At 34.3% G+C, this 25,219-nt stretch overlaps 1 protein-coding gene across 1 annotated transcript in view; it reads right to left on the bottom strand.

The window, feature by feature from the left end:
- The window catches only part of CCDC73 (coiled-coil domain containing 73), a 163,931-nt gene that overhangs the window by 6,463 nt on the left and 132,249 nt on the right, over nucleotides 1–25,219 (bottom strand). The window contains exons 12-16 of the mRNA XM_007943283.1: nucleotides 22,728–22,838; nucleotides 18,632–18,766; nucleotides 10,433–10,619; nucleotides 7,664–9,169; nucleotides 4,573–4,706 (exon numbers count right to left, since the gene is read on the bottom strand). Coding sequence (XP_007941474.1) covers nucleotides 4,573–4,706; nucleotides 7,664–9,169; nucleotides 10,433–10,619; nucleotides 18,632–18,766; nucleotides 22,728–22,838 — 2,073 coding nt within the window. The remainder of the gene's footprint in view (nucleotides 1–4,572; nucleotides 4,707–7,663; nucleotides 9,170–10,432; nucleotides 10,620–18,631; nucleotides 18,767–22,727; nucleotides 22,839–25,219) is intronic.

Below are 25,219 nucleotides of genomic sequence, written 5' to 3'. Positions count from 1 at the left end.
TTGAACTGCCAGCCTTCTGGTTAGCAGTCAAGTGCCTTAGGCACTATGCTCTCAAAGTAGGATGTAGAACAAGATTTTTAAGTACTATGTTGTGCCAATTGAGCCCACAGGCCTGGTGATTCTCTCCCTAAAGGTGTTTGCTTGTCTCTGAGAAGCTATCCCAACCTTGTCATCTGTTACTTCTGTAATGTATGTGGATAAATTTTGTAGCAGAAGCACATATGTAAAACTGTCTTCAGTCAGATCTATCCTTGGTCTTGGGTATATTCCTGTTCACCTACCCCTACCTGATCTTCTCCCCTGTCTATGAATTTATCCAAAACCTAGTGTTTGCTGTCACTGGTAATGCAGTATTGTGCATGTAATCATATTTGCCTCTATTGTCTGTATCTTTTGTGCATGTTTCTGTGCCTCCCTTTCCCCAGTGTCACTGCTGGTCACACACCCTTGCCATACTGCCCCTCCCCTCACCCAAATGAACATGTGACCCCCAATTAGTCAGAAAATTTTCCTCCTCTTCCCATCCCTGGTAACCAGCAAAGTGAATTTCCTTCCTGAATAAACCATTCCTTGGCTTTTTACAATAATGGACTCATACGATATTTGTCCTTCTGTGACTGACTTAGTTCACTCAGCATAGTGCATTCCTCCAAATTCATCCACATTGTGAGGTGATTCGTGGATTCTTCATTATTCTTTAATAATGTTGCGTAGTATTTCATTGTGTGAATGTACCATAGTTTGGTTATCCATCATCTGTTGATGGGCACTTAGGTTGTTTCCATCTCTTTGCTGTAGTGAATTGTGCTGTGATGAACATGGGTGTGCATATGTCTATTGGTGTCTTTGCTCTCACCTCTTTAGGATATATTCCTAGTAATGGAATTGCTACATCAAATGGTATTTCTATTTTAAACTTTTTAAGAAAACACCATACCATTTTCCACAGTGGTTACCATTTTATAGTCCCACCAGCAGTGTATGAGAGTTCCAATCTCTCCATACCTTCGCCAGCATTTTTTATTTTCTGTCTTGTTGAACTTTGCTATTATTGCTGGGGTTAGATGTTATCTCACTTTGATTTGTATCCTTCTAAATCTTCTAAAGGCTAATGATCATGAGCATTTCCTCATGTGTTTGTTGGCCATCTGTATATCACTTTTGGTGAAGTGTCTGTTCATATCCTTTGCCCATTTTTGAATTGGATTGTCTTTTTGGTGTTGAGGTGTTTTCTATAAATTTTAGAGATAAATCCTTTGTCATATGTGTCACAGCCAAATATTTTTTCCCATCCTGTAGGTTCTCTTTTTACCTTTTTGGAGAAGTCTTTTGATTAATTTAATTTTTAGAAGGTCCCAGTCATCTAGTTTCTCTTCTGCTGCTTGTGCATTTTGGGTTATGCTTGATAGTCTACTTATGCCATAAATTAGGGCCCTTAGATTTGCCCCTATTTTATCTTTGATGAACTTTATGGTTTGGGGTTTTACATTTCAGTGTTTGATCCAATGTGAGTTCGTTTTTGTGTGTGGGGTGAGATATGGGTCTTGTTTCATTTTTCTGCAAGTGGATATCCAGTTTTGCCAGCACTGTTTGTTCAAGAGGCTATCTCTCCCTCATTTAATGGGTTTTGGCCCTCAGTCATAATTAGCTGTCCATAGATGGATGGGTCTATTTCTGGGTTCTCAATTCTGTTCCATTATCTATCATTATACCAATACCATACTGTTTTGACTATTGTGGCTGTACAGTTGGGTTTTGAGATCTGGGAATGTAAGCCCTCCTACTTTGTTTTTCTTCTTCAGTAGTGCTTTGCTTATCCGAGGTCTCTTTCCTTTCCATATAAAATTAGTGATTGTTTTTTCCATATCTTTGAAGAATGTTAATGGAATCTGGATCAGGATTGCATTGAATGTATAGACTGCTTTGGGTAGTACTGACATTTTCACAATATTCAGTCTTCCTATCCATGAACATGGTATGGTCTTCCATTTATGTAGGTCTCTTGTAATTTCTTGTAGTAGTGTTTTGTAGTTTTCTTTGTATAGATCTTTAGTGTCCCTGGTAAAATTTATTCCTAAGTACTTTATCTTTTTGGTAGCTATTATAAATGGTACTGTTTTCCTTACTTCTTTTTCAGAGGTCTCTGTTGATGAAGAGGAATCTAACTGATTTTGTATGTTGACCTTATATCCTGCCACTTTGCTGAACCTTTCTATTAGTTACAGTAATTTTTTTTTTTTTTTCTTTTCTGAGTCTCTTGGGTTTTCTATGTACAGGATCATGTCATCTGCAAATAGAGATAGCATTATTTCTTCTTTGCCAATTTGGATGCCTTTGATTTCTCTTTCTTGCCTTAATTGTTCTGGCTAGGACTTCCAATACAGTGTTAAATAGAAGTGGTGATAGAGGACATCCTTGTCTGGTTCCTGTTTATAAGGGATATATGTAAATTCTTAAAAACAAGATTAATTTCAGGAGGAGCATTAGGAATTAGACACAAAGGATGTCCCCATATTGACTGTAAACAATGGGTTTTCAAGGTAGTTGTCAAATTTCCATCATATTCCTACATTGTTTGACAATGGGACAAGTATCTACTAAGTATTCAACCTGTTAGCACAGATCCTAGCCTTGATGATCTCAAGTTTCTTTCTGTTTTGATCCTATATCTTGCCCAACTGCCCAAGGTCAGAACTTAAATTTCTCAAAGCCAGCTTTATTGTTCTTTGTTGTTAGTAAAGACACAAATTTGCACACACCAAGTTGTTGCTGAGCTCAATCATTGAAAAAATGAAAAAGGTAGATCTTTATTTTAATTTCAACTCTCCCTCTCAGAGGAAGAGTATAAACAATCTCACTTAGTGTTCTTCTATTTAAAAAGGAAAATGTAATCCATTGTTAAATGCTGTTACTTGACCATAACCAAATACCTTGAGGGAAGGAGTTACTGGGCTAGGGAGCTCAGGACCATAGTCTTGCGGGACACTAAGGTCAGTCAGCATAACAGTCCACAAAGACAATGTTCTGCATCCTACTTTTATCCCAGCGAGTAGCAACTGGGATCTTAAAAGCTGTGAGTGGCCATCTAAGGCACAACTATTGTTCTCTTCCCAACTGGAGCAAAGAAGAGTGAAGAAAATCAAAGATACAAGGAAACAATCAGTCCCAAGAACTAATGGACCACACAAACCCCAGCCTCCATGACCCTGAGACCAGAGGAACTATATGGTGCCCGACTCTTGAGATGGTGCTCAGCTAACACTGCTGATCACTCTGAAAGGGATCACAATAGAAGGCCCTTGATAGAGTGGGGAAAAAATGTGGAACAAAAACCATAAAAAAGACCAGGCTTTCTGGTCTGATAAAAACTGGTAGAACCCCCAAGACTATGGCCCTTAGACATCCTTCAAGACTGAACCAAACTCACCTCTGTGGCTCAATTTTCAGCAAAACAATAGGCCTATCAGGTAAACAATAAAACCAGGGGGATATGTATTTCTAAAACAACCATATGTGATCAAAAGGGCAGCATTTTCCCAGGAATAAAGCTTAGAAGGCATGGAGCGATAGGAAAGAAGGATGAATGGAATGATAATCAGGGAAGAAGTGGGAAGAGTGCTGTTACATTGTGGGGACTTCAATCAATGTCAGGAAACAAAATGTGTATGAATTGTTGAATGGAAAATCAGTTTGCTCTGTAAACTTTCACCCAAACCACAATACAAAGTTTAAAAAAAACTACTTAGATGTTAAAGATGTGTTAGTACTATAATTCTCACTCTATATGTTAAAGACAAAGTTGTTCAATGTACACCTCTAGAATTATAAATACACAGTGATCTTAAAATCTATCCCAATGCAATTTTTTTAAAAGTAGGTAATCTTTCCTAAACCTTTTTAGATCATCTTTTAGTATTGAGTCTATAGTTGTCATTTTCAAAAATTTGACAGTACAACTTTTTTTCCTCTGAAGTTCTACACACTGAAATATAAAACTTACAGATTTAACCAAATTATCATCTGTAGTTAGCTGTTCTTTATATGATAAATGGAATCCTGGGAACCATAAAATTTCTACAGATTCTTTGCTTAATACAGAAATCCAAACTTACTATCACAATATGAATATGAAGTTCTTTGTTCTAAATGAAATAATTTAAAATAAATGTCACACCCATTTCCAAAAATAGTATAAATTAAGCACTACTAAAAACAATGCAACTTGGTTGATTAGATTACTTAAAGCATCATCTTTGATTTAAAAAAAAAAAAGTTAATGTTCAAATACCACATATTCCTAAATTTGGGTGACCAAAAAATAGAAGTACACAATACTCTACCTCACACTCTCCTTCCCCAAACAGGCTGGATTGTATCTCTTTGATTTATACACTGTGACTTTTTCCTGCTGTTTTCCATCAACGTTAATTGTGAAAAATGGTGCCATGTTGCCCTCTTGATATTATTTTGGAGATCAGTTAGGTCTTAAAACATCCAGATGCATACAGTTCTACACATATCTGTAGAATTAGCTCACTGAGGTCTTCTTGGCAATATTTTTAATTGACTTACGTGTTCTGAGGGAAAAGAAGAATCATAAAAAGTCTTTGCAATTGCATTCCTCTCTTCACTGGGCTCTCCCTTGGGATCTGGATGGATACTGGAGTTATTCAAAGTGTCAGCAACTCTGTTAATGCTGGTAGTATCTGATTGACAAAAAGAAAATAGCAACAACTGAATTTTATTCTCTAGGTAGCGTAGTGCCTAAAGACACTTGACTGCTAACCAGAAGGCTGGAGGTTCAAACACACCAGCCACTCCTCAGAAGGAAATTGGGGCAATCTACTTCTGTAGTGATACTGCCTCAGAAACCCAAGGAGGGGTTGCTATGAGTCAGGTCCGACTCTACGGTACATTAACAACAACAACAACAGGCACTCATTGTAGTGACTGAACTTGTTTCTCTCTGATCCTATCCTTTTGTATTTAAAAGTAACAATTTATATTTTCACTTTACTCTGAATATTTTTTAGTTTTCCTAGGTTTCACTTTATATTAAGCATTCCATTTCATAAAACAAACAGAAGGTTTTATTATTGCTATTTTCTAAAATCTCACTATAATTTCACATTAAAAGGAATGAAATGGTATAAATGTAATTATCTTCTAAAACAATAACTCACATAAAATGTTATTCTTTATTCCTTTGGTTACAGCATTGCCCATACATGTAAACATTTATATAATGAACATCTCACCAATTCAGATTAATGGCAAAAGTCTGAACCAACTAAATGTTGGATTTTTAAAATATATTTAAAGAAATTAGCTATAATAAAAGCCCTACAAAGGGCTGTCTAGAAGGGGTTACTGGGCTTTTAATAAATATAAAAATGATTTAAAGAAATATGTCAACTATAAAAAGTAAAAGATATTTGTGATATATATAAGAGTATTTTACAAGTCAAATTTCTACAGAATTTTAGACATCTTCCCTTCCATTTTATATGACTGAGACTTAATTTACAAGAAAGGACCTGTGAGAAAATGGTAAACATTAGACTAACCCCTAAAGCAGCACCTAACAAACTAAATTAATGGAATATGAAGTAATATACTTTGTTATATTAGGAACATTGGAGTTTGGGAAAAGTTTTACAGTGTTTTAGTATTTTCTATTTTCCCCTACATTTACCTCTCCATTGGTGCTAGTAAACAAGATATACTTTTTTTTTTTTTTAGTCCATGTACTTATTTTTGGAGCTCTGGTGGTGCAATGGTTAAAGCATTCGGCTGCTAACCAAAAGGTCGATGGTTCAAACCTACCTGCTACTCGAAGGGGTAAAGATGAGGCAGTCTGCTTCTATAAAGATTTACAGCCTTGGGAACCCTATACTCATCAACATGGCTTGTTTCATTTACTTCTGCCCCCCCCCTCTTTTTCCTAGAGTATTTTAAAAGAAAACTTGGATATTATGACATTTCATGTGGTAGTTCTATTCTGTCCTATAAGGTCGCTATGGGTCAGAATCAACTGGATGGCAGCAGGATGAGTTAAAACATATTTTAAAAGATTTTCAATTTCCTTTTTCTGTGTCTTTAAGGCCACAAAAAATTTTCCTTGATTACAAGGAAATTCCTTTAATGGATCAAATACATATTGTTAAATGGCAATATTCCCTTAAAACCTAAGAAGGTCTTTGACCATCTCAATAACTTTAACTTTGTTAGTAACTAAGGAGTGGAGCTCTCGTAGCACAGTTCCTAAGGCATCTGACTCATTAACCAGAAGGTTGGTGGTTCAAACTCACTAGCCACTCTGCAGAAGCAAGATTGAGCAATCTACTTGTGTAAAGATTTACCACCTTGGAAACCCAATGGGGGTTGGCATTAACTTGATAGCAGTGGATTTGTTTTTTTCCTATTATCTAAGGAATCAGATATTTTCTTCATGATACATGATTAATACATCTTAAACTATTACTCATTGTTTTCTTCAATTAACATTTATACAACATCTATTCATGATCTGTATCATGTTCTATTTTTAAATATTATGAAAAATTTCAAACATACATAAAAATGAAGTATAAATATCAATGTACCCATCACCCAGCATCAATACGGCTTGTTTCATTTACTTCTGCCCCTATTTTTTTTTTTTTTTCCTAGGGTAGTTTAAAAGAAAACTTGGATATTACAACATTTCATGTGGTAGTAGTTTTTAAGAAGAGAATAGCCCTCTCTTTTCTCATGTATTTAACCTTTGACCATATTAATACAGGCCCATATTAAGGCACTAAATTTAAAGTGTTTCACACAGTGGCAAATATTAGTGATATCTAATGTATTAATGTTACACTTCAGTATTACTTGTAAAACAAACAGAAAAGAATGAGTTGGGTTGGTGGTGCTGGTGAAAGAACAGATAAAAATAGAAAAATTAAGAAAAGAGGATTAGGAGAAGAAGGTGACTCCATAGGAAAGAAACTCAAATGTGATTCTGAGTGAAAGAGGTTTTTGTTTTTTTTGAAGGGTATTAAAAGTATAGACAGAAAGGGAATAAACATGCACACTGGCAGAAGCCTTATCAACTACTTCACTGCCTTTGTTCTAGAAAGTAAAAAACAAATGAAATTCGTTAGGTGTTCCTAATGTAAAATTAAGGACATGGACCTGTTGTTTTTCATATTTTCAATTCCTTGATGATGAAAAGATTATTTTTCATTTCCAAAGTGTAATTGTACCACAGCACAAGTTGATAATACTGGCCTAGATTTGGTGGGGGGAAAAATCCATTTCTCTTTAAATAAAACCTTTCCTATGTATAAAAGCACAGTATACACGGTATTTTAGATTTGAGCAAAAAATCACAAACTATGAAAGTTTTCATTTTAAACAAAATGTTTGGAGGCCTTTTACCAAAAATAAACCAAATTCACTACCGTTGAGTCGATTTGACTCATAATGACCCCTCCTTGGATTTCTGAGGTGGTATTCTAAGGAAGTAGATTGACCGGTCTTCCTTCCAAGGAGTGGTGGGTTTGAACCACCAGCCTTCTGGTTAGCAGTCAAATGCCTTTGGCACTACGCCACCAGAGCTCATAGAAAATCAAATTTTAATAATTAAAATATAATTTTGCTTCAAATCTTGTTTTCTTACCTGGTCCAACATCCTTCCTGACTTCATCCACACAAATATTCTTACTAAATGTCATTGAAGCAATCTTTTTGTTTTCATACAGACCTACTGGTCTTTCCTTTGGCACGGAAAGAAAGCTAGAAGCTGAAGTACTCACTGTTTGACTTTCAGTTTGATTTACTTTTGACCAAGGACCAGGGTCTAAAAAATTCAAGTGTACTGGAGTTTTCTCAGTTTTTTCATCTGAAGTTGAAAGATCAAAGGCTGACCTTCCACTCTTGTTTACTAAATCTCCAGATGGCTTTATGTGAAATGAACATGACTCTTCCAGCTGTCCTTCAATGTAAATTTTTTCTGAAACAATGTCATTTAATGACTCTGTTTTTTCTGTAGTATTTAACAACGGATGCAGTCTTTCATTAACATTCACAAAAAGGAGGAAATCATTTTTTGTGGCTTCAGTTATTTGATTCTCATCAATCTGACTCTCTTTATTGGAAAATTGTATTTCTGTGAAAGTTTTCCTGTGAACAGTAGTTTTCATATCTTTAGCTTGCGAAGCATGTGTATTTTCAAAGCCATTCTGATGATGGAGAATAGTCACGTTATTGTTTCCTAGATACTCCAAACAGTCCTTACACTGATCACTTTGTATATCATTCAGATTTTTCCATATAGTTCTTTTCCCAGGGCTTGAGTTGGGTTTCACCAACAAAGGCACAACATGAACATTTTTATCTGAGTTTTCAAGAAGTTTCAAGTTATCACTGAAAATAGCAGATGAAATGGGGTAATTGCTTGCTGTATTGCAGGGAATATTTAGTTCAGCTTTTTCTGAAGTATTACAAACTTGCTGACAATCTGAAGTTTCTTTAAGTGGCAATATGTTGTACTCACTTTTTTTATTTAACAATTGTATTTGTTTTGTTTTACAATGCTTATCATCTAATATAATGCTACTTGAATCCTGTAAACTATAGTTCTCACACTGAACAGGATTTTCTTTTACATCTAGGTATGAATCCAGATCTGCTTTGGTTTGGTCAGTATTTGTAATTTCCCTCTCTGGAGAGTTTTCTTGATTGCCTGGAAACAATCTGAATTGCTGTTCAAATAGTTCGTTTTCTGAAATATCTTCATTATGATTTGTATTGTGAGCCATCTCATTTAAAATACTGTCCAATGATGTTACGTTGTTTTCAACCTCTAGATGTACATCTGGATGGTGACCACCTAATCCTTCCATACTTTCTAGGTGTCTCATTTTTGTTTCTATTGATATATCGGCCACTGAAAAAAGACTGTTTGGTGATTTAAATTCTGTACATCCATTGTCTTTTTCCAAGCACACTTTGTCTTTCATTTCTGTAGTAACTGATTTTCTACAGTTATTTAATGTTTGTCCTTGGCTAATTAATTCTTTATCCATGCAGAATGTTTTGCTCTGGGAGATTTCATTTTGATTTTCGTCCTGAAGTACGGTAGTGTCAATTTCATTCTTGCAGCATTTTTCAAGAAGCTGTAAATCTGTCATGATGGGAACACAATAAAACTATATATTAAACACTAAAGCCTGCCTTTATAAAATATGTATCCCTATTTTTATAAAAACATATATTGTAATTATTATTGTGGGCCATCAAGTCAATTTTTACTTATTTAGCCTTCAATATTTCATTAGGCAGTAATTGCGCAAATGTACTGGCACCAATTTTACCTAAATATTGAGTTCCTTTTATTATAACAAGCATATACTTAGCATACTAAATATTTGATTCTACCTATATTAACTTTTTATTTCATAACAGCAAAAATTATTTTTTTAAGGAAGTAATTCAGGAGATTACAAAATATGTTTTATTTCTCTAGTCTATTGCTTATTTTGGGGCATACTGCACAATTCTATACAGAAGCAAAGCTGATTATATAAAAAATAATTTACCCTAACAGTTTATACTCCAATTTCTATTGCTATCCAGGTCCCTCTATGTAGTAGTATGCATATTTCAAAATTGCTAACTGGCTTCTTCAAGACTGAGAGTCATCATTTTATTATTCACTTTGTAAGTATTTAAAAATTCTGGAATACTTTTAGACAAGTGTATAGAATATTTACTTAAAGAAGACATTAATTTTATATTTACCCTAACCACAGATTTCAAGATAATCTGAACATAAATTTCAGGGCTTGAAGGGCTTGTTAGTCCAATCATTCCAATCATTTTCTCTACAATATCTCCACCAAGTGGTTGTGTAGCCTACATTTGAACACCTTCAAACAATTAGTGCCACCTGTAAACAACTAATTTTCAAGATGGAAGAATTAGTAAATTATTTCAATGATTACAGAAGGGTCATTTGAACTAAGAAAAGCACTCTAGATCTGGTTAACAGAAGGCTATTGGTGACCCAGAAAATGTTCTTAGCAAAGTGGTGGAGGCAGAAACAAGAATGCAAAAAGCCAACAGAGGGAGGCAGAAATGTATTTTTTCTCTGAAAATATTGACTGTAAAGAAAAGTTTGAAGGATGCTTGTTTTGTTAAGGCACAATTTTCAATTTTCAATGTATTTTTCAATACAAATGAAAAGTTAAGTTTTTCTCCCAACTACACTACAAGGTTGTCAAAGGTGAGATTGTAATTTATATTCCCCTTCATTTCTTAAGAGGGCCCCGCACAGTGCTTTGTATAAAGCAGATGTTCAAAAAAAGTGTTAGCTGATGGTTGATACTTTGTGGGGGAAGAAAATTCAATATACAAATTAGAAAATATCAATTTAATCTTAGATTACCTTCTATGATTTCTTCTAAAGGTGGACCTTCTTTCTTTTCTTCCTTTTTTCCGTATTCAGTATCTGAACAAAAGCTCATACTATTTTCTTCCCTTATTTCTTGTCCAGAATTATATATCTGTATGATGGTGTTTTCTGATTTTTCAGTTGACATTTTACTGTTTTCATTACTTACTTCTGGAACATTCTAAGATAAAATGGAAAAGACTTCTTTATGTAAATAAACATAGCTAAAAAGCATAAAACATTTGAAGAATATTTGCTGAGAAAAAATATTTGCTGTGTTTCAACTCAACCATTCAAGAATTTCTATTTAAAAGCCAAACTATTTAAAAAATAAATTTAATATACAGTATTTCTTATAGCAAGATCACTTTATTTTGTATAGTCTATCATATTTAAATAGAATTGGGACCCACAGATGTTTTCAAATATGCATATTACATTATTTACATAATACCATCTATTATATACAATAAAAGAACCACCCTTTTATTAAAAACAAGGAGTTTTGTCAGGCAACTATTTTTGAGTGTTGTTTTCTTTTTAATGTATCTTTAAAATAGCAAAGCAATTCAACACCCTTTTTTTTCCCCAAAATATATTTAGCACATATTACATGTGCTAAGCTTTGAAATATAATGTTTAAATAAATAGTCACTGCCCTCAGAAAACTTACAGTCCAGTAGGGGAGAACGGAAAAGAAATAATAATAATAATAATAACAATAAACTGGTACATATTCTTAGAGGGATAAATTCTAGGCAGATAGGAATATCCAGGAAAAGTTCTGTCCCTGTTTTGGGGAATCAAGGAAAGCTTCTCAGAGGTGATGGCAAAATATACCCAAAACATGCTACGAAGTTAGAAACAGATAGAGGCAAGAAGGCAATCCAGGGAGAACAAATGGTCTACACAGGTGTCTTAAAGTAAGCAAGATTACAGCCTGTTCATGGAACTACAAATAATTTAGTTCAGCGATCTTAGATGTTTGAAGAAAGGAAAGAAATGAGGCTTGAGGTAAGCTGGGTCTAGGTCATTAAGGGCTTAATACAGCATGCTAAGGAGTTTCAACTCTTACCAAGAAGACACTGAGAAGTCACCGAAGGGTTTTAAATAAGAAATGAATAAGACAATATGATTAGGAAGACCATCCTGGCTACAGAATAAAGAAAGGATTAAAGTGATGTTTTCTGAACTTCTTTGATTGAAATCCTCAATCAGAAATGTTTTAAAACCAGTTAGTACACTAAACAATCCTTAAACTTATTGTAATAGATTGTAATTCTTTCTATGTGTTTTTATTCTATTTCATTTTTAAAAGAATGCTTATTACAATCCACTCCAAGTGATTTTGTTCAGCGATCTTAGAGAAACTAAGTTTTAGAGGAATAGTTGGGTGAAGGTAAGTTGCTCTATGTTGAAGGATGAGTGGGAAGTAAGGAAGAGTATGAGTTTAGACTATACTTTCAATGGTCTACAATCTCAAGAGAACAGAAGAGACTTAAGATTGTTTAGAGATTATTAACATGGAGTCAAAAAAGATTTTTTGTAGTTTGTTTTTTTAATGGGAGAGACTTGAGTATGTTTAATTGCAAATAGAATAATAGAATTCATAAAAGAAGAAATATAATTGGTAAATAAACACAAAAATATGTTTAACATAATAAAAATGCAAATTAAAACTCATAAAAGCCAAGTATGAAGAGAATTTAGATATACAGGCACTTTTAGATAGGGTTGGTAGGCGTATGAACTATTACAACTTTCTGGAAGATAATCTTTTTGAAAGACAGTATGTGTCAAAATCATAAGTCTGCAAGCTCTCTGACTCAGCAATACCATTTCTGGAAATCTATCTTAAAGAAGTAATTACAAAGTACACAAAGATATTTGTACAAAGATGTTCAACAATAAACCAAAAAAACAAAATTACTGCCGTCAAGTCCATTCCAACTCATAGTGACCCTATAGGACAGAGTAGAACTGCCCCGTAGGATTTCCTAGGCTGGAAATCTTTATGGAAGCAGACTGCCACATCTTTCTCCCATAGCGCAGCTGGTAGGTTCGAATTGCCAACCTTTCAGTTAGCAGTGCACTACCAAGGCCCCTTCCTTTCAACGACAGAGGAGTGAACTAATTAATTATGGCACATCTCATTTAAATAATGGAAATTGTGATACACATATATTTTTACTGACTTAGAAAGATATCCACTATTTAGCAAATTTTTAAAGGGTGCTATGAAGCATCACAGAAAGTATACCTTATTTTAGTTTTTAAAAAGTGCATGTAAATAAATGACTATGTGTGTGTTTCTATACAAACACATGTAAGAAAATCTCTGAAAGAGTATATACCAAAACTTTAGTGGTAACTATTTTTGAGTGATAGGATTACAGGTGATCGTCACTTTTTCCTTTCAAAGTTTATATATTGTCTAAATTTCCTAAAATGAAATATGTGATTTATAATCTGATTTAAAAGGCTATTTTTCAATTTGGAAAAAAAATCTGTGTTGAAAGAGTTATTTATGAATGTCGTTGTTGTTGTTTGCCATTGAGTTGGACCCGACTCATAGCGACCCCTCCTTGGGTTTCTGAGGCAGTATCACTACGGCACTATGCTACCAGAGCTCCTTATTTATGAACAGAAGTCTATATTCATTTTCATAAGCAATTTGATGGTACAGTAGTTACCATTTATCACACTCAAACTACTTTGAGTATTAATATTAATAGCTATCTCCTGCCTAGGCTTCTGTAGTACTTTTCAAGCTGGGTCTGTGCTTTTAGCTTTCTTCTATTCCAGTTTATCCATTGTTGTTGTTGTTGTTGTTATATGCCATTGAGTTGCACCTGACTCATAGCGACCCCTCTTTGGGTTTCCAAGGCAGTATCACTACGGAAGTAGATTGCCTCACCTTCTTCAGAGGAGTGGCTGGTTTGAACCGCCAGCCTTCTGGTTAGCAGTCAAGTGTCTTAGGCACTATGCTACTAGAGCTCCCATATCATCATCTTAATGATCTTTTTTTTTTTTTTAAATTGTGATTTGGGTGAAAGTTTACAGAGCAAATTGATCTTCCATACAGCAATTCACATGTATGACATTGGCTGCAATCTCCCACAATGCAACAGCTCTCCTTGCATCGCCTCCCCATAGCCACCTCTTCCCTGTGTCCTTCCCTCCATGTGTTCCTGCCCCCCCAGCTGTCTCCCTGTGCATACACAGCCCATGACTGATCTCCTCAAGGAGTGTTATCTACCTAATATAAATGTTCTGCTCACATGCTTGTCTTTTGTTTGGCTGGCAGCCACAGTAGTGGGTTCAATTCCAGACCTGAAGGGCAGCTAAGGGCCATAGTGTCAGGGGTTCCACCAGGTTCTATCAGACCAATAAACCTGGTCTCCCTTTTTCTTTATGATTTTGAATTTTGTTCCACATTATTCTCTCACTCTAGCCAGGATCTCCTGCATAGATCCCCCTCCAAGTGGTTGACAGTGGTAGCTAGGTACCATCTAGTTCTTCTGGTCTCATAGTCATATAGGCTGAGGATCACATGGTGTACCAGTCCCTTGGACTAATTGTTTCCATGCATCTTTGGTTTTCTTCATTCTCTGGAAGAGACTCATTGTTCCATCTAGATGGCTGCTTGCAAGGTTTTAAGATCCCAGTCGCCACTCACCAAAGTAGGATATGGAAAAATGTTTTGTGTAGTATGTTATACCAATTGAGCTTGATGTCCCCTGCAACCATAGTCCCGAGCCCACAGTTCCCTCTGAGTAGTTGGCTATGGCCAAGAAGTGACTACAACCTTGTCCCTTGTCAGCTCTTCTATATACCTGGGAATTCTTAACATACAAATACACTTGTAGAAACACATCTTAATGATCTTTTGAAAAGAAAATCTGATCACTCAATTCTCTGCTTAAAAGCCTCAAATGGCAGAGTCAAAAACTTCCGTGAATGAAATATATATCTTCTATAGTCTCCTACCTATCTTTTTTAACCTCCTGCTACTGCAATGCCAGACATCCTATATTTCACATTTCTTATTTTTCACCCTTGTTATTCAATGTACTTGAAAGACTATCTTTAACTGGAAAATTCTTACTTATTCTTGTCAACCTAGTGCAAACATCTCCTACTATGCGAGGTCTGTCCTGTACAAAGTAGTGAAGCTGAGGGACTTATTTGGAAAAAAAACTCCAGAAGAATGCATATTCAGTCTATTTCTGAATATTAAACTGGATATGTGTGGAGTAAAAGTCAATGAGGACTTACAAGGGAGCTGTAAAATGAACAATTTCCAGAGCTTCCATGAGTCTGGGTAAAGTCAGAATTCCAACTACCACAGTGGAACACTAGTAGATATTACTGAAGGATCATGTTTACTAATAGGTATGAATTATCCTCAGAGTAAAGGCTATTCTAGACTTATCTTTAAGTTTAAAACTAAGCCTCAAAAACGATGAAGTATATCTGTAAGTAACTTAACTGCCTGTCAAAACAAACTTCAACCCTCTCTAAAGGAAGATAGCACAATCCAGCAATCAAGCAATGCAAATTCATGTCTTAATCTAATAAAAATTACTAGACAGGTAAAGAAGCAGGAAAATATCACCTATAAACAGGATAAAAATTGGTCAATAGAAACAAACACAGAAATGACAGAGATGATGGAATTAGCAGAGGATTTTAAAATAGCTTTATAAATGTTCAGGGTTTAAATAACAACATGAACATAATGAAGGGAGAAATGAAAGATACCAAATGGGGGGAAAAAAGAATCAAATGGATATTCTAGAGGTGAAATGTACTATCTGAAATTTGTTTTTAAAAAAATCACTGCATGGGCTTAATAACAGATTAAACATGTTGGAAAGAAAGATAAATTAACTTCAATATAATCAAAAACCAAGCTCACTGCCATCGAGACAATTCTGACTCTTAGCAACCCCCACTGGGTTTTCAAGACTGTAAATCTTTACTTAAGCAGACTGCCCCATTTTTCTTCCACTGAGCAGCTGGTGGGTTCAAACCATTGACCTTTTTTTTGGTTAGCAGCCATATCCCTTAACCACTGTATTACCAGAGCTCCTTTTAACTTCAGTATATAACAAAAAAAAAAAAATCTAAATTAAAGAAAAAAGAGAAAGAGAGAGCAAAAGACTGAGACAAATGAGCAGAGAGCCTCAGTAGCCTTGGGACAACATCAAGCAGTATAACAGATACGTAAGTGAAGTCCTAAAAGGAGAGTTGTTGTTGTTGTTATTGTTACGTGCCCTCGAGTCAGACCCAACTCATAGCGACCCCTCCTTGGGTTTCTGAGGCAGTATCACTGTGGAAGTAGATTGCCCAACCTTCCTTCCGAGGAATGGCTGGTGGGTTTGAACCTCCAGCCTTCTGGTTAGTAGTCAAGTGCCTTAGGCAATACATTACCAGAACTCCCAAAAAAGAGATTAAGAGGGGAAATTTTTGAAGAAATATGGCTAAAAATTTTCCAAATTTGATCACAACTAAAGCCACAGATCCAAGAAAATCAACAAATCTCAAGCAGAATATGTACAAAGAAGACCATACTAAGGCATGCAATAATCACACTGCTGAACAACAGTAAGAAAAGAAAAATCATAAAAGCAACCAGAGATAAAAAGACACTTATAAAGCCTGCTTGCCAAAAGCTATGCAACCAATATAACAATGAAATGGCATCTTTAAATTAATGACAGAAAAAAAAAAATATCAATCTAGAATTTTATATACAGTGGAAATATCCTTAAAAAGTGAAGGAAAAAGGGATCACAACAGAAGGTCCTGGATAGAGCGGCAGAAAAATGTGACACAAAACTCAAACTCATAGAAAAGACCAGGCTTAGTGTGGTCTGATAGGGACTTCGGCCCTTAGTCACCCTTCATGCCTGGAACTGAACTCACTCTTGTGGCTCCACTTTCAGCTAAAAAACCCAGAACTATGAGGTGAACAATAACAGCAGGGAAGCATGCACTCCTTGATCAACTAACCATATGAGATCAAAAGGGAAGCATCTGCCCAGGGATAAAGCTCACAAGACGGGAAGGGATAGGAAAGGATGAGTGGAAATGGTAAATACAGGAGGAAGTGGGAAGAGTGCTGTTACATTCTGGAGATTTCAATCAATGTTTTTGAAACTAAATATGTATGGATTGTTGAATGGAAAACCAACCAATTTGCTCTGTAAACTTTCACCCAAATCACAATAAAAAGCTAAAAAAGAAAGAAAAAAAATGAAGAAGAAATAATTTTCCAGACAAACAAAAGCTGAAAGAATTTATTATCAGCAGACATGCACTAGAAGAAATGTTAAAAAAGTTCTTGAGGGTGAAGAAATTTTTTATCAGATGGAAGCCTAGATCTACACAAAGGAATGAAGAATGTCAGAAATTGTAAATATGGGGTGATTACAAAAGATATTTTATCTAATTTTTAAAATGTATGACAATAATAGTACAAAGGACAGGAAGGAGAAAATGAGAATATACTGTTCTAAGCTTTTTACCTTATCAGAGAACTTAATATAACATTATTTGAAAGTATACTGTGATAAACTCTAAAGCAAAGGTTGGCAAATGATGGTCAGCTGCACTGTTATTATAAATACAATTTTACTGGTGTCCAACCATGCTTGTTGTTTACACATTATCTATAGCTGCTTTTATGCTGCAAATGCAGAGCTGAGTAGTTGTTACAGAGAATATAAGCCTGCAAAACCTAAAATGTTTTGGTTTCTGTTTCTTTACAGAAAAAAATTGGCCCCTGTTCTAAAGCAACAATTAAAAACACAAAGCAAAGAGATATAACTAATAAGCCAAAGTTTTAACAAAATTTTTAACAAATTAGCAAATCAAGCCCAGCATATATAAAATAGGTAATACATCATGACCAACTGGGGTTTATCCCAGGAGTACAAAGGTATTTTAACATTTGGAAATCAATTTATACAATTCACCATATTAACAGAATATAGAAAAACATATGATCATATAAATGGATGCAGAAAAAGCATTTGACAAAATTTAACACCCATTCAATTATAAAACTCAACAAACTAGGAATAGTGGGGAACTTCCTCAACCTGATAAAAGAGATTATGAAAACCGACAGCTAACACAATATGAAACAGTAAAAGACTAAATACACTTCATCTGAGATGAGAAATAAGACAAGCATGTCCACTCTCACAACTTTCATTCAACATTGTACTAGAAGGTCTTAGCTAATATAATAAGTTGAGAAAAAGAAATGAAATGGATACAGAATAGAAAACAAGTAAAACAGCCTTAAATTCATAGACAACATGATCATGTACATAGAAAACCCAAGGTTCAACAACAAAAAAAACTTCTATAACTAATAAGTTAATTCAAAAGTATATAATTTCAATTCTATATCCTAGCAATTAAAAAATTTCTAAAAATTAAGTACTGTTCATAATGGGACCAAAATATGAAGTATTTAGGGGTAAATTAAAATATTTGCAAGATTTGTACAATGAAACTTACAAAAGATTACTGAGAGATATTAAAGATTACTTATATAAATAGAAAGATAAACCATATTCATAGATTGGAAGACTTAACATCTTTAAAATATCAATTCTTCCCAAATTAATCTATCTATACATTACATACAATACCAATCAAAATCTCACAGACTTTTTTAAGAAATAGACAAACTGATTCAAAAAGTCACCTTAGTGTGGAAATGTAACAAACCTAAAATAGACAGTCTTGAAAAAGAACAAAATCAAAGGACTTATACTCCTTCATTTAAAGACTTCTTACAAAACTATGCTAATAAAGACTGAACTATTGAATTAAAGGTGGACATATAAAAAATGAAACATAAAGAGTTCAGAAATAGACCCACATATATTTGGTCAATTGATTTTCAATGAAAATATCAAGGTACTTCAAGGGCAAAAGAAGAGTATTTCAACCTATGTGTTGGGAATAACTGGAAATCCATATCCATAATAAAAGCTTTAATCCTTATATGACACTGTACATAAAAATTAACTAAAAATGTATTATAGAACACTTGCTTACATTCATTTTTTTAAAAGTTGAGAAACTGGAAATATAAAGCAGGGAGAAAATCATCAGTCATGATGTTAATTTCTTCAACAGTTTTGTACCCCCAACATACTTGAATTTTACCTGAAACTTCTTGTCTTCATCAAACTTTTTCTCATCACATAGTTTGTTATAACGTTCTTGTAACTTAATATGAGTTTCTTTAAGTGATGACAATTCATTTTTAATCTCATTGATCTCTCCACTAAGTTCTTCAACCTAATGTAAAATTTAGCCAAAATTAACTATAAATGTTTTGTACTTGATTTATGTAAGTTTACATAATACTTGATTTACATAAATACTTGATTTACAAGTTTTGTGAAATAGTAGTAAAAAGTAAAGAAGGAAAAACTGTAACTAATTATTAATACGAAAAGCTACCATTTATTGAATGCTTACTATGTACTATGCATTATACTGAGTACTAATAAACATAATTTCAGACTCATAAAAACCCTATGAGCTATTTTTATTCCCAGTTTGCAGGTGAGAAATCTGAGGCCTACAGATGTCAAGCAACTTGTCCAAAGGTCACATGGATATAAATTGTCAGTCAGGACCCAATCCAAAGCTAAATATAAGGGTTGTGCTCTTAATTATCACATTAAACTATCTCTTGCTACAAATGAGATTATTTTAATAATAAAAATCCAATAAAAAGTTACTCCTTCATTGTTTCCTGAAAGTTTTATTTTCTTGTTGCAAATTGGATATACAGATTTTTAACTCAACTAGATGAAGTGCACCGAGCAGTAAATAGGAACAGACACTTCAAACTAATTCTTCACATCTATAAATCTGGCTCCCACTGGCTATAAAATCTCATAAACCAAGGAGTACTCTTTCATGGGGACCTCAAATATGAGAGAAGGTGTTTCATTGAGGAGGAAAAACTCTGTTGTCATGAAAGATTATAAAAGTTTCTCTTAATTTTATAACTCTTACCACAAATGTGTGTAATACTCCTTAAATAGGTTAACAGACCTGAGCTCACAAATTTTCTTTCATCGTTATCTATTTTTATCCATTCTTTACTCTATCTCCCCAAGTTACTTCTTTCCCAAGGCTAAACCCTCCATGTGTTCTCTTTATCCCACCCTTTCTCTCTTATCTCCCCAAGTCCTAACTCTAGCAATTATTTCTTCTGCTTATTCTTAGTTGCTTCCTCTACACCAGCATCTTCCCCTCAGCCTAAATATGCTCTTCTCCATTTCTAATTTTTTTCCATCTTGATCCAACTATTCTGCATCTCTCACTTCTTAAAATAGTCCACACTTGCTATTTTCAAATTCTAAACTCATCACTTCTTAACAACCCGACTTTTGCCTTCAGTGTACACAAACAGGCAAAAGAGTTTTCTCAAGTCTTAATACTATTTAGCAGCTCTGTAACATTTGACTGTTGACTGCTCTGTTCTTGGAACAGCCTTTTCCCTTAACTTCCTTGAAACTATTCTCTCATGATCCTCCTTCCTTTCTTATTTCCCCTCTTGCTCCAATAAAGATATACTAACTACTCTGGTAGCATAGTACCTAAGGCACTTGACTGCTAACCAGAAGGCTGGTGGTTCAAACTCACCAGCCACTCCTCGGAAGGAAGATGGGGCAATCTACTTCCGTAGCGATACTGCCTCGGAAACCCAAGGAGGGGTCGCTATGAGTCGGGTCCGACTTGACGGCACATAACAACAACAACAACAACAACCACTCAGAAAAGCTAGCATTCTTCTGCATGCTTGCCTTCTTCTCTTCAAGTCTTCTACTCCTTCCATATGTTATTACTCCTATAGCTTCAAATTTCATCATTATGCTAATAAATGTTAAATCTACCTCCTCCTCCAACATCTCTCCTAATATTAGACTCACATCTTGCCCAAGCTTGCAGGCACCATAAATTCAACAGTTCCTAAATTAATTATTTTCACCCACCAAATATGCTTCTCTTTTTACATTCCTTATGTCAGTTAATGACATTATCATTCTACTAACTTCAGAGTCATAGTTGACTCTTTTTCCCTTTTAATACCCATTATATTTTATATGTCACTAACTCTACCAATTCTACTTCCAAAATGCCACCTGCATCTATCTCTCTTCTCTGTTCTCACTACTATTGCCTGGATTCATGCTTTCAGAGGCTCATGGCTAGATTACTGCAATATTATTCTTACTGGTCTCTTTCTATAAAGCCATCTTTCATACTGCTGTTAGAATTTTATTTATTTATTTTCCCCCTTAAACCTAGTTCTATATCACTTCTCTGCTTAAAAAACTCTCAATAGACTAATGGTCCACGGGAACCACAGCCTCCACTAGCCTGAGACAAGAAGGACTAGATGGTGCCTGGCTACCACTACTGACTGCTCTGATCAGGATCACAATAGAAGGTCTTGGACAGAGTGGGAGAAAAATATAGAACAAATTTCAAAATTATAAAGAAAACCAGATTTACTGGTCTGACAGAGACTGGTGGAACCCCTGAGACTATGGCCCTTAGACACCCTTCAGATCTGGAAATGAACGCACTCCTAGGGATCACCTTTCAGCCAAACAATACACTGGCCTATAAACAGAACAAACAGTACCCATGAAGAACATACTCCTCAGGACCAAAAGGTCAGCATTTGCCCAAAAACAAAGTTCTGAAGGCAAGAAGGGGCAGGAAAGAAGGACAGGTAGCAATGTGGGACCCAGGAAGAAGGAAATGTGGTGTTACACTAAGAGATTGCAACAAATGTCACAAAACAAAATGTGTCTAAATTGTTGAATGGGACACTAATTTGCTCTGTAAACTTCCACGTAAACACAATAAAATGTTCAAAAAACAAACACAAAAAACCAACCCTTTCAATGGCTTCCAATTACTAAGAAAATAAAATTCAACTGCTGTATTGAGGACCCCATCAGAAGCTGATCTCAATTAATTTTTCAATGTCACATTCTACACATCCTATGCTATGTCAGAGCAAACTATTCATCACCCTTGAAAATGCAAATATTTGTGCTTCCATGATTTTTCCTCTTCAATGAAATGACAATAGTATGGGATAGGGAAGAGTTGAGAATGAGCACCTAACCAGCCCAAATCAAAATAGATACACATAACACTGTCCTTTATATTTCCTTGAATTTTAAATATATCATTTAATAGCATTACTGTATATGTGTATAATATTTTCTCTCACTTTATTTTTTGAAGGGCTAAATATAAAAGAGCAATTTATATGATTTCAACTTATTTTGTCAATATCTTTATTTCATTTTTTTTATCGGTCTTGATCTCATCTCAGTAGCCATTCAACAATAGCGAAAAGCTTACATAAAGATAAGAACTCAATTAAAGAATAGATCTGACCATCCATTCAAGAAAACGCTTATAGAATCAAAGCAGCTTTTCCTTCTTCAACTATACTAAAACATTATGGAAATGAAATGGTATGATCTGAAAATTCTAGGACAAACTAATTTTATCCAAATTTATATATTGTGGTCTTACCAATGAAATTGAATGCTTATTTTCTTAAATCAACCTTTTTTTTTTTCCCCCAGGAGACCTCATCAGAGCAAATAAATGTTTACTTTTTTTTAGCTCAAATTATTTTTTAGGGGGTATAGTTGGTATACTGAAGTTTATATTGTCTTTTCACTTTATAGTTTTCCTTATTCTGATAGCTGTGGTTTAAGGAAATAGCCATGTTTATAATATATCTTTAAGTTTATAACAAACTCTTATGATAAAATGTTAATATCATAGAAATTGACTACTGTATACATAGTCTAAAATGGCTTTAATACATCTCAGTAAAACTGCTGAGGAAAAGTGAATATATCAGCTAACAACCTATATACTTCTTTATTTTAATCATTTAATAAAATACTATACAATGGTTTTATAAAAAAGTAAATTAACTTTTCTTTGTCACATATAATTCAATTATACACACGCACACACACAAAAAAACCTGTACATATGTGGTCTTCCATGGATGAAAAAAATTCAAGAAATTTTACTAAATTTAACTTTTAAAAAGCATTTACTTCTTGGAAATATGAACGCAAGAAGAAAATGTGTCTGGCTTTATTCCTGTATTATTTTTATAATGTTTTTTAGACTTTAGTTATTTTAATGTTCACAACTTCCTAAAATATTTTAATAGTTTATTATTTAATAAACTTACATGTTTTTTCCAAGTTCCTAGTGATTTCTCATGCTCATTTTGAAGATTAAGGAACTTTTCTTCATTTTCTCTTACCTTCTCCCTTTGCAGCTCATTATCTCTTTCAAGGGTCTGCAATAAAATTAATTATCCAAAAAATAATCAATACCACATTAATGAATTTTGATGTGTTTTATGTTGCTTGGACCTTTGCTTTTAGCATGCTGAAAGTGCCATACAGATCAGTGATAATGTGTTATCTCCACAATAATTTTCATAAATTAACAGAAAGGTGCTTATAGTTCAGCTAACAGGAAATAGAGGGAGGTTATGAAAAAGAAATGGCTATAAAAAGGTATAAAAACATTGCCATTATTCAGTTTCACTGCATAAGTTTTAATGTACTGAAAAAGTAATATAAAGTACAGCACTGAAAAATATGAAATGTAGCATAATCCAGCCTTATCTTACTTAAAAATTTAACTACTACAGAACATTTCTCACCTATTTATTTTCAAAATTAAGTGGCTAGAAAACTCTTAAATACAATTTTAATTTTAATTTCAAATTAACATTTCAGTAGAGTTTAAATATTTACCATATTAACTTAATTACTTCATTAAATTAACACAATAGAATCATCATCTCTCCCTAAGAAAGTCTTTAGAGATTAAAAATACCACCAAGTGTTTTCTAAAACAAGGTAAGTTTTAAAGCTATTAAATCAGTGTCATCAATATTACTAGGTTCCTTCAATGTCTGCTGATAATCCAAGTAAACTTCTGTAAAAGAAAAATATTAAGAACTCTTAGCTACATGTCCAACACATCTGGAATTTTTAACTTCATTTGTTTATTATTATTTAAGTTATGTACTCTCAGGGTAAAAATTTCAAGCCATACAAAATGATATGAAAAGAAAAAATTCTCCTCCCCAAAAATAACCACTCTAGCAGTTTCTTTTGCAACCTTCTAGAATTCATCTATAAGTATACAAATATATAAAATGTATCTTTTTTAAAAATACAGAAGAGATCATATCATAAAACTGTACTGTTCTGTAATCTGCTTTAAAAAAAAACCAACACTAGTAATACATTTTAGTAATACTTTCTATCATTACATATAGATATATCTTATTTTGAGGTCTGCTAAGTATTCCAGTTATTTAAAGAGCTCCTAATTACATTATATCTATAGGCGCTCTGGCGGCACAGTGCTTAAGGCATTTGACTGCTAACCAGAAGAAGCCTGGCAGTTCAAATCCACCAGCCACTCCTCAGAAGGAAGGTTGGGCAATCTACTTCTGTAGTGATACTGCCTCAGAAACCCAAGGAGGGGTCCCTATGAATCGGATCCGACTCGATGGCAATGGATTTGATTTTTAATTACATCTATAATATCAATCAATAAATATACAAATATGCAAAATTATGGCGACTAATCTAATAAAAAGCATTTAGAAGCACATATATAATTTTAACACGAAGGTTCTGCTTTGTAGTTCATGAAGAGCAATGCACTATGCACCAATGAGTAGTTACTTTTTATTGCCTCCACTTCAGGGTAATTATTATATAAAAGTCATGTTACCTTTTTAAGTTCTAGGTACAAATAGTAATGGGACATTTCTTGAATATTTATAATGGTGTATAATTAATAGATACTTAAGTACTTTCTAGCAAATGTTTTATAGTATATAGACAGTCTACTGTATTTTAGATGATATACAAATCAAAGTATAGGGGAGATGTGGGAGATTATACCATATCATCTATCTTCTTGTTGTTAGTTGCTTTCAAGTCAATTCTGACTCATGCATGCAGAGCAGAACTGCTCAATGGGGTTTTCAGGGCTTCGACTGTAAGGTCTGTCTTTGTAAGTGTTTCTGAGTGAGTTTGAACCGCCAACCTTTTGGCTAGTAGTTGAGTGTTTAACCTTTTGCGTCATCCAGGTAACACCGTATCTATGTTTGTTGTTGTTACGTGCCGTTGAGTAGGACCCGACTCATAGTGACCCTTCCTTGGGTTTCCGAGGCAGTATCACTACGAAAGTAGATTGCCCCATCTTCCTTTCGAGGAGTGGCTGGTAGGTTTGAACCGCCAGCCTTTTGATTAGCAGCCAAGTGCCTTAGGCACTATGCTACCAGAGCTCCCTGTATCTATGTTAGTAATAATAAATGACTAATAGCATGCATGATAGGGAGCTGTGGTTGTTAAAATAGCTAAGCGCTCGGCTGCTAGCCAAAAGGTTGGCCTCTAGCTAAAAGGTCAGTGGTTCAAATTCAGTTAACTGTTCCACAGGAGAATAGACCTGTCGATCTGCTCCTGTAAAGATTACAGCCTAGGGAACCCTATTGGGGCAGTTCTACTCTGTCATATATGGTCGCTATGAGTCGGAATTGACTTGACAGCACATAACAAGATCATGATGTTCTTAAAACAATATACTAGAGATGTCAGTCATTTCTGATCGCACTCATACGCTCATCTAAAAGAAACTGCTCACTTCAAG

The sequence above is a fragment of the Orycteropus afer genome, unplaced genomic scaffold (assembly GCF_000298275.1).
Source record: "Orycteropus afer afer isolate SDZICR_OR568_19922 unplaced genomic scaffold, OryAfe1.0 scaffold00103, whole genome shotgun sequence".
Taxonomy (NCBI): domain Eukaryota; kingdom Metazoa; phylum Chordata; class Mammalia; order Tubulidentata; family Orycteropodidae; genus Orycteropus; species Orycteropus afer.
Note: the sequence above shows the minus strand (reverse complement) of the source record. Positions and strands in the feature narration are given on the sequence as shown.